The sequence below is a fragment of the Hermetia illucens genome, chromosome 2 (genome assembly GCF_905115235.1).
Source record: "Hermetia illucens chromosome 2, iHerIll2.2.curated.20191125, whole genome shotgun sequence".
Lineage (NCBI taxonomy): Eukaryota > Metazoa > Arthropoda > Insecta > Diptera > Stratiomyidae > Hermetia > Hermetia illucens.
In genome coordinates, this window is record NC_051850.1 from 46,734,573 (window position 1) to 46,752,315 (window position 17,743).

The window sequence follows — 17,743 nt, forward strand, 5'->3', positions numbered from 1 at the left end:
ATGTGCGTGCATCAATGGCCCAAACAAAAACTAAAACCTGAAAAAAGATAGCTAGGAAGGAACAATCAATTGAACAGCGTAGATTACACGGTTCTTAGGGTTCGTTGCAATATCCTCCCACTTTTAAATTTCAATGAATTCTGTCGGTCCCAATTTATTAGTAACCACCTGGAGCCTAATACTGGGATGTATTCAATTGGTTGCTCTTGTATCTAGATTGATTCGTAGAGTGAATTTTCATTCAACAAGCAATTTAACTTCCGTTTCAGTTTGGAGAACAAAGTTTCTATTCAAAAATGACTATTATTCGGGAACCAGTTTCATGCTTCTTCTATACTTCCTAAGAGAAGAAGAAATTTGTTCCTGAGATGAAAGTTTAATGAATTGAAGATTTTTCTCTATTGGGAATAAAACTTTGTTTTCTTCTCCAATTTTATTCTGGCATGTTTTCCATTAATTGCTACAAATATGCCCTAGGAACTTCCACCCTCTGCTAGCTAGACAGATTACAATTTTTAAAGAAAAACATTGCAGAATCCTGCAGAGTTCTCAGCACTATGAGCTTATAGGCCACTAGTTTTGGTGACAGCAGTTTAGGTCGCAGAGGGGTCACATTCACAATCTCGATTTGGTAACTCGGACTGTTTTTGCTGGTGCAAAAATGGCACAGATAATTAAATCCCGAATCTGGAACCACGAAATCACCTTCATTGAAGATACGACTGTCTTAATATCATATATGATTGAGCATTTAGGGACTCCATTTGCGATGATACAGTTTCTGGGAAGTGAAATACAGAGCGGCAACCAGTGCTCCATTTATATAAGTGATTCACTGTCACACACATATCAGTCACTACCGTGGAGGCAAATTAATGTGCATCTAGAAATTTGCCTTATTACGTCACCTCATTACAGCCAGCAATCATGTTTGTGGTCTCTAAAATGTGATCAGTTTGAAAAATCCACGACTCATTATCAACTCAACAAGATGAAGTCATGCTACGGCCATGTTGTTCAGAACTTTAGTATACCAAAAATTTGGAAGGCGATAGAAAACTATTGCTGCGGATAAGGAGGTCCGGGATCGATTTGATCTTTCAAGTCATTATAGGAGAGAAGGTAGACCTGTTCATCAGAAGGTCGGAGTAGGAGTGACGTAAGAGCGAAAACTTTATTATTTACTCGATGATTTCTAGAAAGGATCAATTTTGGGACCAACCCCTATATATTAAAAATCTATTCAATATCAAGAGTAAGGCGGGAAACGCTTTGAAAATGAGCAATTTCTACTGACCTTACATAAAAACCATTTAATTTTCTCTATATGTTTCTATTTCCTCCTACTTCGCTTCTGATGTCCGGGTGTCCGGATAACTGAGTGGTTAGAGCACAAGGCTGTCGTACGGAAGCTCGCGCTTCAAAACTCGCTGGTGGCAGAGATATTTGTATCGTGATTTGACGTCGGATACCAGTCGACTACCTGAGTCAAATCAGGGTAATACTCTCGGGCGAGCGCAATGCTGATCACATTGTCTCCTACAGCCTACTGTAGTGTACCGTTACGCTCTTCAATGAAGTGCTTTAACACACTTCAAGGTCCTGATCCAATATGGGTTGTTGCGCCAACGATGATTATTATGATTACTTCGCTCCTGACTGCAGTATAGGGCCTCCATAAAGACCCCTTCGGATCTTCTGCTGCGTTATCTTGGGGATTTCTCTCAATTTTTCTGACTCATATTTAGTTCTTCAAGCAGTGTTCATTTCTATGTGATCCTCGGCCTACCTACATTTTTCTTTTGCTCTGATTGTCTCTTTATGACTTTGCTTGCTGTACTGCTGGTTGGCCTTTGCAAAGTGTACCCAACCAACGCAACTTCGATCCTTTCACTTCATTCAGGGAAAGAAGTCAGCTTTTGAGCTGCCGAGATATCATATATATAAATCAAATCCAAATACAAATCATATATATAAATCATATACATGTTACCGCGAGCGTCATCTGTGTTGCTTAAATATGCTATATGAATTATGGCAGCAACCTATTGTGGTACCTGAAGCACAGGGCGCGTGAAACAATGGGGACCTTCATTGACACTTCGCCCTGCTGGAGGGACCAACCTCATCCATAGGATTTTTTTGTGACCTCATCCTCCTCCTTTAATATTAAGAGAGCTCGAGTTATCAGGCGGCAAAATGGTAGAAAGTCGACGTTGGCTATACCCGGAAGAATCCCCTTTATGACCAAAGAAAGATGAACAATTACCCCAACTAACGAAAATTAGAATGAAATTTCAAAATAAGAAATTGCCAGCTCACGAGTTGCTTCCTGTCAGTATCAGATATGAGTGTCAGGACGAATCAATCAAGAGGAATTAACAAAAATTCTATCTTCCTCGTTTGGAATCAGCATAAAACCCTGAGTACGAAATGAGCAAAGATTAAGCTTTGCTTAGCCTCCGTATTCTATCAATGTCGCCTCACCCATTCCTCCACCCAACCAAGAATAAAGAATATAAAGGTTTTCAACTAACTAAACGAAGAGCTTGTCAGTTCTCAAAAGGGGTAGGGAAGACAACCCCTCAAAACTTCTGACAGCAATATTTTTGGTATATAGCGGCACGGGTACATAAATAATGACCATTCTCGAACGATCAAATTTTGACAGCTTTCCTTAAATTTTTAGGTAGCTCCGCCGTGGCTATAACCAATTCGAAAGGTGGTTTTAGCCACCTCTACTTCATAGTTAAATTCGCAGAATAGCTCAACTTAAGTTGACAGGAAACGAAAAAAAAAATATTGAAAAATTCAAGGCAGGATGAGTATTTTTTTGTATTTTTGTCGGTGGTCGTAGCTTTTGGTAGAATAGATAAGGAAGTAGATGATCAGTAAGATCAAGTAGAATTAGTTCAAATGATGTTCAGGAAAAGTTAGAGCATGATAAGTTTAAATGATCGACAGCTCATCTAGCAAGATCAATTCAAAAGATATCCAGGAAGCACATTTGCACTAATAATACCAAAAAGGAAACTGAACTCTTGGGCAAGCAAAGTCCCGCTGACTGAATTAAGTAGCCGAGAATGAACTTTTCATAGTGGATCTAAAGAAAATAAGTGCTTTCGTCCTCCAGTGCAGTCTTTTTCCATTTTTTAAACTGCATCTCAGCGAGGCAGCGTTTATTGTCGTTGGTAGTCGGCCAGCACTAAAAATCACAGAGGGCAACAGGGCAGCCGAAAATTCACAGACCAACCATTCTATTTTCAGATAAGTTGCTCGAGATCCGTTTTCGAAGGGCACTAGATATTGCTACAAAGTATATCAGATGAGTTTGTGTGACCCGCCGTCAAATGGCTTTTCTAATTCCTGGAAGTTAATATAAAACAATTAATGCTTTACATTGTTTCTTCACTGTTCTTGATAAATTTGAGTTGCTTCATAGTAATTTGAACCATATCGTGGGATATCAAAAATGCATTTATAAATTATTAGTATTAAACTACACCCACCACTAAATTGATGACCGCGTTGCTTCATTTTAGAGCTCACCAAGTATACATTCTACCTACACAGAAGTGTTCAACTGGGATCTGATTCCTTTGGTTTAATTAGACGTCCCTTTGAATACTTAGAAAAGGGACACGATCGATAAAAAGCATTCAGTCAGTTTCTCCTAGCAAATATGTCTTTTTTATGAATCTGGATTTTAGGTTTTCAAATTATTTAGTTTTAACAGGATTGCATTTAAGAGTATGGGTTTTTTTATTGTCGATCGTATTCGAGCTTCGATCGTTCTTTGGGTTAGTTTCTAGCGACTTTGATATTCAAACCAATCTCAGACAGTGAATTTTCTTCATGACCATACCATCATAGACGCACGCTTGTCCCGCTTTTTTTTCCACCGCGGTTGCAGCGCCATATTTAGCCCAGTAGACCTTTCGTAGTGGTATGGTAGCCAACAGGCGTACATGTTTACTTCCATCTTGATGAAACAGACACACTGGCAGATGAACTACTTGACATGATTGGGGATTTAAGTTCATCAAATGTTACTAAAAATTTAAGGATGACCAAAGCGCCAAATTTATTCCCCTACCAAGAGGAGGATCCCATGAAAGCATTCTGTTTGCATTGTCGCAACAACTACATGTGACGAGCCATGATGCCAGCACTATCTCAAAACGAAGGAAAGTGAGCCGCTTCAATAATCCAAATTGGCTTCACCTCATCAAAATCAAAGGTGTCCCCAAGTAACCTAATTAAATAAATTATTTAATCATAATCAAAATTTCTATCCATACAAATTACAATTGAGGTCCACAAAATTCAGGCGCTATGAGTTTAGGCTACTCAACTACCAATATACGTTTTTGGAGAAGCCGAATTCGAGGTAAAAGGAAAACAATCGGCACAATATTTCCCAAAAACCTAATTTATCAGTATTATTAATGAAAATATTCCAGAGATAGTATCAAATTTCATTTTCATAACGAGGCTAAACAAATAACTTAAATCTATCGCATATTAGTCTAACTTTCCATCAACTTTCTCAGATAAAACCATTAAATTTCGCTTTGAACGATTTCACATAGGAAAATAATTCATATCAGGTCATTAATGAAATTAATAATTTTCAACTATGTAATTTTCTACTTACCGTTTTTCTTGTTCTTTCACTTGAAATTGTTATTACATTTTCTGTTGTTTCAAGTACACACTAATCATGCTAACAAAATTTAAACTGATGGATTCCATTAGAGGTATCTAAACAGTAAATACATATTTTTCATCCTCGCAAAACAAAAACAATGCAAGACCTCAGACAAAAAAAGGTACGAAAACATAGGTGAGCATTGAAACAATTGTAATTCTACAGCTAATTCGATTATGATAATCGTTTCTTGTTGCTTGTAGTTTTTTTCCTGGTCTAGGGTAGTACTCCTCGAACTAGCAATCGTACTAGATACGCTCATACTGCTGAGAGGAAAATATTCCTAACATCTCTGAAATGCGAAAAACTTGAGTAATTAATCAAAATTTAATTGATTTTTAGCGTCCGAAAATAGATACAATAGATACAAAAATCCGATTAAAAATCATTTCATATCATTTCGTACACATAATTTTTCATGCTAATGGCCTGGATTTGAAAAAAATGTTTCGATGCTGTTGGGAGTTGTCTAGTACTCAAAAAGCTTTTGTAGTTTCAATTATAATATTTTTTTCTTTTCTTTAAATATTGCTGCGTTTTGTTCGAATTTCCAGATCTAGTAGAAAATCAATTAAAAAATCTTTTTCGATGATGATCCTGCATATACAACTTTCTAGATCGCCACCACTATCCATTTGCTAAATTGTTCAGGGGGACTATGATGAACTACCTACTATTGTTCAGTGTTGTAAACGGTAGTGCTTTTGTTTCTTCTCTTTTCCCTAATTGGAACTGAGGAAAATTCCGTTATGAAATGAGAAAGAAGAAGATTGTGGTTGGGTATGATATCAAATTTTGAAAGGCATTTTGGAATATAATTGTTGCAGTGTTCGATTAAAACGGGTGGCTTAATGAAGATGATGCCTGGGTTTTTTTGTTCTATTCTCTATTTTATTTTTTTATTCCATCGATGATGCATCGTGGGTCATGCAAAAATAAAAAAAATGCCATACAATTTATTCGGATTGACTGATAAGCTGAAATTTAAAATAGAAATCTCGAGGCTGTGTGGGAAACCTCAGACATTTTGAAATAATTTCTTTGTGAGATATATACGACCTTTCCTTCCACCCAAGTCTGATTTCGGTGAAATATTTTACAAAAATAGAAAAGCGAAAGACCCTTGTATCTAATTCCGTACATCTTATGAATGATGGTCATTGTGCAACAGATTTTTTTTAAATTTCCAAATCCGTAAAAATTGTTCATTCAAAGCTTATCACCAAATAGCGTGCCATCAAACAATTCCGATATTCAAAACATTAATTCTGAATTTTCATACTTGCCTTTCCTAAATCTTTCAAAATTATACACAAACTTATTATTTAATGATTTCGTATTAATTTTATTGTTATCGCGGCTGAAAAATTTCTTCAGAGATCTAAGACTATTCAGAGAAAACAACGAAATCGAATTGATAAATTGTTAAGGTTTTTAAAAGTACAACGATAATAGTAATGGGTACGAAACGGAGATAATGATATGGTGGTTTAGTTGAGATGAAAGTACAATGTAACTGATCTTTAAAATTTATTACGATCAATTGTAGTTAGCACGCGATCGTTAGCTTCTTATTGTTTCGAGGTGGAGGGAATGTGCTATGGCTTTACTTTGTAAAAGTAGAGTTTGTAGATAGAATTACTGACTTGAAATAGGTAGAATTTGAGATAATTACAGACAACGTGATCTAATACGAATAAGGGTATTTTTCTCGGTAAATTGTTGTCGTTTCCTTTCAGGGACACTCTATATACATTGACTGAATGCTCTAAGGAAATATTTTACAAAATGGAACAAATATTCCTTCTATTTTAGTGGTTGAATGGTCCACTAGAAGAAGAGGTCTTTATAATAGTATGGCAACAATTTCTAAATCGTTCGAGGTTGATTCCAATTTTAATTGACACAATTTGCTCCTTTGTTTGGAGGTTTTTAGTAATTAGTCAAATATTTCTGAAGTATAAATAGGACTCCTAACACTCTTTCTCAATGTCCTGAAAGTTTCACAACCGCGATAAATGAAATTTAACTAGGGGATGTCTTTAAGTCAACCTCGTTTGAGAATCGTATTTTTGTACCCCACATTGGCCGCCATCTTTTAAATGAAAGAATGGCCACCTGAGATTTAAATCTATAGAAACCAATCACTATAATCAAACCAATCACTATAGTCAAAAAAATCAGGAAAATCATGAGAAAGCCAGAAAACAGAATAACAGTAACTACCATAAAGCCAAGAAGAAATGACGTTACTAACCAATATACGGGGAGCATTCAGAAGTTAAGTGTAATCTGTCTCTCTCGGCCATAAGCAATAGTTTTTTGACATGTTGGTAACACAGCAATATAGCCTTACTCCTCCACTTCAAAATGAGATCAATTGGAGTTTAGTATGTTAATAAACCTTGGCCCAGGAGCATCCCTTGCGAATAATGTTGCTGTACAGGGAAAAACCCCAATTGAGATTTTTAATGACACCCCTCACACCCTTATTTTCACGAGGCAACTCCCGGACTCATTTGGATGGGACATTTTAAACAATCCTGCATTCCCCTGACTTGGCGCTTTCAGATTACCACCTCTTCACTTTACTGAAGGTGTACATTCATAGAAAGAGATTTCCAACAAACGAGAAAGTGAAGGCAGAGATGAGGAAGTGGAGACTTTTTCCAGAAGGAATAGAAAAATGGTCCCTTACTTCAGTTCTCACATTGAAATGGACGGCAACTATGTTGAAAACGGAACTTATATATGTACAAATGTAGACCTGTAGTAGTTTGTAATTGAGAATGCTTACTTGTTAGACGTGCCTCATCCGGAAAGGAATCCTCCGTTGTGCTCCTTCAAAAAACAATAGACTTGATAGACGAAGATGATTAATGACTTCGTCAAGGGTAGAGCCACCTTAACAGGCGCTACCTCACACCTGCTGTGGGAGCAGAGTAGCCGATGTAGGTAAAAGTTGGCAGCCGTTCCTTTTTACATAGTCGCAAACATGACACTGGCGCAAATTACATTTAACATAAAACGACCAATAAGATAGGTCAAAGCAAAATTTGTTCTTGTTGTTTACGATAGGAGGGATCCTAAGTCCATATCTACTTGATGTTGTGAATGCTTGGGTGCTAAGCCTAAAACGAAGGGTCCGTGGATTAAAAAAAAGTACGAGTAAATGCTTTTTGGTCCGGTTCGGAATCAAGCAGATGTGAGGTTAGAATTCCTCCCCCGATAGGCATGATATGCGGCACAAGTAAAGAAACAAGTGCAAAAATATTATGGGAGTACCCCTGTCTTTCCCCTGGTGAAACTGAAAATTTGATTCCTACCCCAAAAATATGCAACATGAAGGAAAGCAGATGTGAGGCCACTAAAAATTTAGAATACCACTGTTTGTTTGATTTAGTGGAGAAAAGTTCCCTAATCGTCCAGCTTTTGTGGTGAAAGAGTCACTTTCCAATATGATTAAGTAAGTGTAGTGACTCCCTTAAAAACAAAGCACTGGGTCATTCTCTGTTACAGCGAAAGTTATTAGGTTAAAGAAAAAAGTGGTTGCAAATATCCGTCCGTTTTCGTTTGTACTTAATGGTCAATGCTGCAACTTATTTTCCAAGTTCCCGAAGAAAGATGAATAAATATTTCCAGAAAAAATTATTCTCTCCTTATTTGGATTCTGACAACTGGAATGGAAGAAAGAACGGCGGAGTCCAACCAAGCACCTCTGAATTTTCAACTATAAGCATAACACACGGCTTCCCCAATAAAAGCGAAGAAAAAAGCTGCTATTTCACGTAAAAGAAAAGAAGGAGACTTCCAAGGAGGCAAGATGAGGTGCATATTTTTGAACCTAGTAGGAAAGGTCCATCCTTTTCAAGGTTTCTTACTTGCAAAACAACAAAAAAATATTTGAAAGAAAAAGTAAAACTGGATGAGGCAACCAAAGAAAGTGGACTAAAGCAAGGATGGGGAAAGGGACGATTTCATAAATCAGAAAAACGACACCACTTAAGCAAAACGTTACAATGAGCTATTCCGATTTGGAGCAAATAGACACCTTCACTTAACAAATTATAAAGAATAATGATGAAATCGGCAAAGTCTCTTTTTGAACTATGAATTAGACAGAGAAGAGCAGGTGATCAGTTTCTTCGGACCACGACTCTTCTAGCAAAGTGTAAGCAAAATGGGGATAAAAGTTGTTGGCGAATCGGTGCAACAGGAAGCTTAATCCCTTATATGATAGAACTAGGTAGAAATCACGACTTATATAAGACTTCGGAATATAGAGTACATGGAGGCAGAATAATTTCTAGATGCAAGGTAAATGGCGACACGAATTCTGAATTGATTGAGCTTCAGTTCCTCGATCTCGTTGTTCTGGGTACGGTTGTTCCTCATGAGCATTTGAGTTGCTTATCGGTTGCACACTTCTGTTAGGTGTGATGAAGCGCAATCTCGCTGCCAATCAACAAGAAACAAAATAATATTTGGAAGTAGGCTGCGGAGATATTCTTTATTCCACAAAGGAGTGAACAAGAGGCACATATATATAAGGTAGAAGCGAAGTTCCTTAAAGCCTTAAAGCCTTAAAGTATGATTTTCTGAATTGAATAACGTGGCCGGTCGGTCGTAAAGGGTGGAGGCAAGCCAAGAGACCAAGAACCGACATCAGACTATATAGGTAGCGGCAAAAAAGAAAAAAAAAATAAACCCTTAGGGAGGCAGCAAACCGTCAAGGGTGAAACGCCTCTTCACCGCAAACAAGTGAACAGGCGAAAATACATACCGAATTCGGTATTACAATGGTAAGAGCCTCAATATTAGAAAAAATAGAACCAACTATGGAGTACTCTTGGCAATGAGGCAGCGGATGAACTAGCCAAGAAGGGAGCAGGGATGCCTTTATACGGGCCAGAACCCTTCTGTGGAATCGGAAACGGCTTCATGGCTATGAATCTAAGAAACGAAGAAAAACGGTTGAGGGAACTATATTGGGCGGGCCTACCAGGGATGGAGCAGTCCAGGGTGCTTATTGGGGGATACGAACCCATGCGCACAAAGGATTGCTTAAACCTCACCAAAAAGAACCTCCGAATCATAGTGGGAATTCTCACTGGTCATTGTCGGCTGAACTACCACCTAGGGAAGCTAGGGATATCTACGGACACTGCCTGCAGGTTCTGTGAGGAGGAGGACGAAACCTCTATGCACGTCCTGGGACAGTGTCCAGCACTTGTGCAAAGTAGGTCGATACATCTGGGAGAACACTTAATACCAGATGCAAAGCTGAAACTTCTGGAAGTGGGGAACATACTAAAGTTCCTAACGGTTACTGGCCTGCTTGAGATACTATGATCAACAGGTACACTATAGCCAGTAAAAGGGGCACAATAGTTCTTCAAGGACGCGGTGCGACTTTCCCTTAACAGAATAATAATAATAATGGAGTACTCGTTTACTGGATCAAAGTCGGAATGTCCTATGTGCTGATATGATATGATATGCTATGTGATCAGTAAGCTAACTTCAGAGTCCTGAAGCTGACCAATTGATGATCAGTCAAAGGAAAAATTTACATAAGATCACCACGCCACAGGATATAATCGCTCCACTTTAAAATTAGGTCAGTCTTAATAAATTTAGATGAAAAAAACCTAAAGGAATCAAGGTAGGACCATGGACTCTGGAGAATGCCATTATTAACTTATCGGCAAAATCTGCCTTTAAATTGATAACCGATATCGAAGTGAAAATTGACTAGATCGAGTGCAGGTCCAGGGAACAAATGTCTTTGAAAATATCATTTAAATGTTTCAAATGCGGACCCTGACAGCGTACACTAGCGATTAATACGAGCCACAAAAGCATAGAAATAGTTTAGAAGAGGAGCGCTTCTTCAAGGAATATATGAGATATTAAAAACATGCTGGAAGTCACTATTCACGTAAAAGCTTAGGATCATCATTGCAGCAGTATATATGGAGCCTATGAAAGTCTATAAACAGATGGAAAAATTTGATTAATAACGCGAGTTACACGTAATGCTGCCCTTCAAAAATCGTTTATTTCTTCCTCTTTCCCAGATATTTGGATCACAACCACTTCAAAATAAGCTCCTTTTAGTCTTCAGGTTGTTATAACCTTTTCGATCTTGAAGGGAGTTAACGCATGTTTTCAGAAACCACCAAGAATGTGGCGTAGAAATGGTAGAGGACTGTAACAGTCATATTTTCCGCCTTTCTCTCCTTACTGGTGAATAATATCCGAATTGTACGATGATTGAAAAGTTGTGAATTTTCAATTATCGACTTGTTGCACTCTGGTTTGTGCCCTAGCTCCGGTCATAGATGTCTGTCCCTGGTTTTCCCTTTTGACATTTCCTTCCTTTTTCCCTTGATTTGGCAGTGTAGAATGGAGACAGTTTTAGCCACCAAAGAGTCCGCTTTCAAAAGTTTTGACAATTTAGTCATAGACCGAATTAAAACTGATCGCAAAGGGGTGGATTGATTGGAACACACACCCAAAGTTCTTAAATTCTGGACATAATTATTGACTATACTTTTTTTAGCGCTCTATCAGCATCATTTCTACTATTGGGAGTATTCACCTATTTTATGTGACTTCTGCTGAAGTGGAATACAAGCGCTAAAGATATTACTTGAACTGTTTAAGCAAAAATTTTTAGTTTGCAGCCTTTCAGTGCAAAGACACTGAACTATTTCAGGCGAACAGATAAATACTTTCAATTTGAATCAAAAAATACCGTCAAATCTTTATTTTTCCTTACTTCCATCAAACAACTAACATTCCATAATCCATCTTTATTTTCAGATGAATCAAACGTGCAAAGTGTGCGGTGAACCGGCGGCTGGTTTTCACTTCGGTGCATTTACCTGCGAAGGATGTAAGGTAAGTCGAAAAATCAACAAGAAATTATTAAACAAACATTCCTTTTCAATTGCACTTGCACACGATATAACCAAGACCCACCCCTAAATTTGTTAAGCCGGGGAAAAACCCGAAATAAGCAAACAAGATTAAACCCTTTCTTTTGTCACCTGAAAACTCTAGCCACACCTTCAATTCATTGAAAACCAAATTCCCTACGGAAAGGCTACTGTGAAGTCCCTCCGAATAGGAGAGATACTGGAAAAAGTCATAAATCTTCTAAAGTGGCTAATCCCTTGAAGTTAATCCACTTTGGTTACTTGCGTGTCGTGAAACAGGTTCTATGGTCTCGATGCTGGGATTTCACGCTCCATCGAAGATTTAGATACGAAATTTCTGTTCAGTGCATCATATTTCACGCTGATATAACAGAGTGCATTCAATTTGATAAATTGTGCTCCGTTCCTACCTTTGACTTCTGACATTAATGTCTAGGTCTCATTTGCATGTACAACTGACCTCACAGTAAGTAGTGGCCATAAGCAAAAACGCAACGAAAACGACTTAATCAACTTTACAGACAAATATGATTTTTAATTGCAAAAAAAAGTATAGCATCATTACCAGACAAAAGTCTGAATAAATTTTGAGGTCAATTTGTGAGTTACGTTCAGTTTCGCTCCATGTACTTGCCATGTGCTTGGCTAAGTACTTGTGGTATTTATAAAGCCACCGCTGCGATCAAGGCAATTTAGTAGACAAAGATTAACGAAAATACTAGCGCAAAGGCTAAGAAAGAAAAGATTTGTGGAGAAGAAACGTGTCTTCAAATCAACTAACCAGAAAAACCTTAAGTACTACATGTTCATGAATGGGCTTTCAAGTTGGGTAAAACTTCCTTTGATCGGTTGCCTGCTTGCCCGCCACCACCTTGCTCTATCCAATTGCTTCTGCTTTTTCAATTTTTGACGACTCGTTTAGTTGACTTTGGCTGGCTGGCTTTGCATCACCAATAATATCATCATCATCGCCATCATGATCGGCGGAAGAGAGAGTCAGATGAAGACGAGAAACAACAAATTAAATGCTACCAACAATGATGATAATAAAGATGAAGATTTTTTGCTCAGCAAACCAATGTGTTTTGTAATGCAACCGATTTTTTTACATTTTATCTGTCTTTGATTTTTTTTCTACAGAGAACAGCGAGATGCCGTTCTTGAAGGTCGCTTCTCGCTTAAATCTTTTACTTACCATGCACCATCGCGTATAGCCCGCGGTCGGTGGAGTACACACATGTGTGGTTGGTGAACTCATTTCAGAAAAGCCAAGATCGCATCCAGCCTTAGTTACATCTCTGAAGCTTCGTTTGATTCTAATGAATGCTTTTCTGAATTTTCCAGCCATAAGGTTAAGCCTTCTTAAAACCAACATTAACCGAGAATTAAGTTGAGTGCAAATTGCAGGCAGCATAGCCACATGAGATGATCTTCCTCTGCACACGAAAAATAGATATTATGCAATTCCGACTTTAAGTATGGGTCTTGGATGAGTGAATTTCCATTTAAAGAGATACGCCACCAGCATACTACCGCCGACAAAGTTACTGCCAACCGCTGGCCGGATCTGGGCCTACTGTTTCCGTTTTCCACTTATTTTCCATACAATTTTCATGGCAAGCTTGCTGAAATGGTTGCTGCAATTGAACAACTCTCCCACTGTATTTGTGGCTGTTACAATTGTTATTATTGCTTTTATTGTTAGAAGTTGCTTTTCAATTAAATTTTACTTAAAAAAAATTACTGACCAGGGTCCGTAAGAAGACAGAACGACGGATGTGTAGCAGAGTTATTGTGTGTACGCGTAATGGCGTAATCAAGACTATGTGCAAACAAAGAAGAATCAGAGCAAGGAGAAGTTTGCTGATCTAATCGAAGCTAAAATAAGAAGGGTCAATCAGATGGTTTGTAAGGTTAAGTGTGTTGTTATTTGGTTTTGAAATGGTACGGAGGAAATCAGGCGGAAAAGAGTGTGCGAAGCACGCATAGATTAAGTTTGTTCTCTCAAATTGAGCTGAACGATAACTTGTGTTGTAGAAATTATCAAATAAAATGTGGATAATTTATGAAAAGAGATCATAGCAAAAATGAGTATGGTATTCCCTCATGATGTTGAGTCTGCTTTACGGATGCCAGCTGCCTCAGCTGTGAGTGAATACCTGAGTCAAATCAAGGTAAATATCATGGGCGAGCATAATGCTGACTACATTGCCTCCTAAAGCGTACTCTAGTGTACCCTTACGATCTCTCTTGAACACTTCAAGACCCTGATCCAATTAGATGGTCGCGCCAGCGATCATTATTATTATTACCGTTTGTCATATTGTCGAAGGATGATGAGAGATACATCGAAAGAATCCACACTTCAAGGGAATTCTAACTGACGTGTCCCTGGCCACTCCTGCAGCAAGACGATGCTAGACTGCCAGACAAATCAAGGAAAAGATTAACCCGGCACAATTGGACTTTTGAACACTCAGCATACAATAGCATACAGAGTGGAGACCCCATCACAGTTTCAACAACTCCCATTTAGAAACACCCTTTTACAACCCTAAAAATATGGAATGCAGCACACTTTATTTTCCGAATTTATCTGCATAGCTTCCCTTTCGGTGGAGGCACGAACTTTGCCATTATCACCATCATGATCAATAGCCCGATAACCGGTGTCCAATCTAATGAAAGTTTCACACGCTTCAATCTTGTCCAAATTCTTCATTATCTGACATTACCCATCGCTCTAGCAAGAACTACCCCGAGCTCAGCATGTCTTACTGCAAATAATGCTTTTATAGACTGACCAGCAGCGAGACCAGCATGGTCCTCCGGGTCGATCCAAAACTGAAAGCTTTTTGATTGTTTAGGGCGTGAGTTTAATGGCGAAAAATATAATGATGAAGTTAAACTAAGGCTGTTTTTACGGTTCCCTAGGGCTTGCCGAATTGTGGTAAAAGAAACTGTTAAACAAGCTATGTAGCCCTCATCGCAGGGGCACTGCTTCATCCTCAAACAAACAATCCTTATATTCTGTCTCCCAATGATCAAGAGAATCAAAGCATCTCAAATAGTAGGCACGGAATTAAGAATAGGAATCAGACCAACCAACCTCAATCTCATACTTTGATAAGCAATATAGAACAAGGTGTACTTAAAATTGAAAAGTAGAGAGGTGTGGAGGTTTGGTTGTTAAGTTCAGATAACTTACTGTAAGGAGTCCACGTTATGAAAATGGTACAGTAATGATAAAGTCAACTGCAATTTAGAGAATTGATTAAATATCACATAGGTACAGGTCCTCCCATAACTGATCACTTCCTTGCAGGAATACCATTCAGCAGTCCAGAAATATTCTCATTTTATCAAGAAATTATGTTTCTATCTATCACGAATGGAATTTACAACGAAACAAGCTCTGCAACCCAAACCTATTGAACGTTGCTAACTTGTCTGCCTTTGATAGGACCGTCAATAACAGCGCGACTACAAACTTTAAAGTAAACAACTTCGGATAACTTAGACGAAGTGGTTGAGCGGTAGAGCAATCCTGGAGGGCAGCTCTTAGGGCAAACTAAAAACATTCAAACAGTAGCATTTCTGAGCCATATACTTTGTTAAATAGTTACCAACTGAAGAGTTAGTCCAATACCACTGGAACCAAGGAAGCCCTGTCGAGCGTTCCGATTGGACTATTTACGGTTGAACCTCCTGTGGGAGTTTCTTACTGGCTACCGCTGCTGACACTAAGATTTCGGAGAGAGTGCAAAATAGTACTCGCTGAGTTTCCTGTAAAGTCGCGCTTTCTTTCAAAAGCTGCTGATACTTAAAGGTTATGGAGGAAAACGATAGGCCGATTATCCTCCTGAGTAGACCCATGCTTTTACTTTAAGGTGAACATGTAAGGTACTGATGGACGTTTACCATTTTCTGCACTTCCATAATCGTTAGAATTAGGCCCGATTTTCATTAAAGTTTTAGCCTGCCTAAGACGTCCTCCACGGTCATCTCCTATCCATCTAAAGAAAGTTTGAAAAGGTACCCCGATTCTGAATTGATCTCGATGCCTTCGGTCTTTAGCGACATCCTACTACCCATCATTCTGCCCTCTGCGAAGGAATGTTTTAGTTAACATACAAGGCAAAGTGCAGCCTCGTGAAATCTAATGATTGACTTATGTGTCAATTGAAGTATTATGAGAGGAAATGTCAGTAGAGGCTGAGCAGTCCACTAGGCAACTGCAAAGCTTGAAAAGAGGAAACGTATCAAAGAAGATTCTCCGTTCTAATAAGCAAAGCAAGTTGAGACCGCGGAGGCAACAAAGAAGTCCTGACGGAGGAAATTGCCATCAAGAAAAAAGATTGAGTTAATTTTCATTGTACCACCTAAAGCTACAGTTGCGATGTTTCTAATTATAAAGTCAAAAATTAGAGGAGGAAAACGAATCAAAGTGAAACCATAAGAGAAGTCGAGGTTACAGCCAGATATTCTGAATGCACGGTTAAAACTTTCAGAACCAGATAATTGAAAAAGAACTTATCATGGAAGATTATATCCCGATCTCAAGAGAGCTAGGATATGATAATGGTTAATTAAAATAGTGAAAATAATGCGAAAGCCAATAACGCCCAAACGTTCAAATCTGAAACCAAGATGAACCACCATTGTGTGTGAACAAAAGGGAACAGCATCAACTAACTACCTTAATATTTACGGGATCTATCCCCAAACATTGGTTCAGTGTTCAGCAACTGGTGTGAGTCTTAAGTAAGATGATCTGCCGATCTGTCGTTTTATTGGAGATGAATATGAGTGCCTCGACTGAAAGAGTCCACTAAAGTGGAAATTCTGAGAGTATAACGGTCTCCTAATATAAGAGTTGGACTTCAAGCTTATGGTAAACTTTTACCACATTAACTGTACAGAAAGCCTAAGAAACGACAGGTACAACCCACACTAGCCCAAACTCATGGCTAGGCCGTAATCAGTGCATAGACGAGTTACCTGTCTGCGAGTGATCTGTATTTACAATCGGGATTTCATGAACTTTAAATTTAGTGGCTTAACGTTTTTCGACCCCACGTTGGGCGCCATTTGTAAATAACCTAGAATGCATGGGACGATCGACCAGACCTTACCAACGGACTTGGAAGGTCATCATTCAGTACTTTCCTATGCTGGGTGTAACTCAACCAAGGGGATCGATTTTAGTTAACTGGGGATGTATTGATTTGAAACTATCAGTTTGAAACCAATGGGAAATTCTCGGGAAATGTGAGAACCAATAGCTGTCATGCAAGCATACCACTGAAACCTCTTGCCTGTTTTGTTAGATAGTAAAATTGGGCTTCAGTTTCGGTCAGAGGAGCAACAAATCATCAGATGCTACCTGATTTTGACCATGACAGCACCATGACGTGCTGAGACAAGGAGGTGTGAGCTCCCAGGGGCAGTGGCTAAGCAGCATCTGATGAAGTTGCTATTCTTCTCGGTCGATTCAATGTCAAATTTTTCAAGAATTTGCCAAAAAGAACGTGGGAGACACTTTCTCCCTAATTTGTGTGGTCCACCATCAAGTAAATTCGTCAATCCTTAAGCAAGACAAATTTTGTGGTTTGTCTGAGAAGATTTTCTCTTTGAATTCTGTATCTATCGATAATCCGCTTGTCATTTTTCACATACTGACAACTTGAATATTAAAAACCACTTTACTATACAAAACGTGCGCGATTTGGGGGGTATTTACTTTTCCACTTTAGATTCCGTGTATTCCACAGTTGCGACGCTAAATATTGTGTAGACTATAAACATTCGAATTTCACACTATAGTAACGCACGAATAATTTTCAGTTGAGATGAATAAAAATAACTTTGGCACACACCAAATATGAAGCTCCAGTAAAATTGCGGGGGCTTTCTACATAGCGGCCAAAATGAGACTGCCATAACAATGATAGGCTGAAAAATTTCAAACTACCAAACTTTCAGTAGATACTTGTATCTTCCCATTTATTTTCCCACGCTCCAGACTCCATAGTTGAACCGTAACATTGTCAAATATTTGAAAACATTTATGATTCAGAATGAACAC

General features: G+C 38.5%; 1 protein-coding gene across 4 annotated transcripts in view; it reads left to right on the forward strand.

Moving 5' to 3' along the window:
* LOC119649541 (knirps-related protein) overlaps positions 1 to 17,743 on the forward strand; it is a 113,931-nt gene that overhangs the window by 91,094 nt on the left and 5,094 nt on the right. For all 4 annotated transcript variants that reach the window (XM_038051731.1, XM_038051728.1, XM_038051730.1 and 1 more), the window contains one exon: positions 11,540 to 11,617. In XM_038051731.1, coding sequence (XP_037907659.1) covers positions 11,540 to 11,617 — 78 coding nt within the window. The remainder of the gene's footprint in view (positions 1 to 11,539; positions 11,618 to 17,743) is intronic.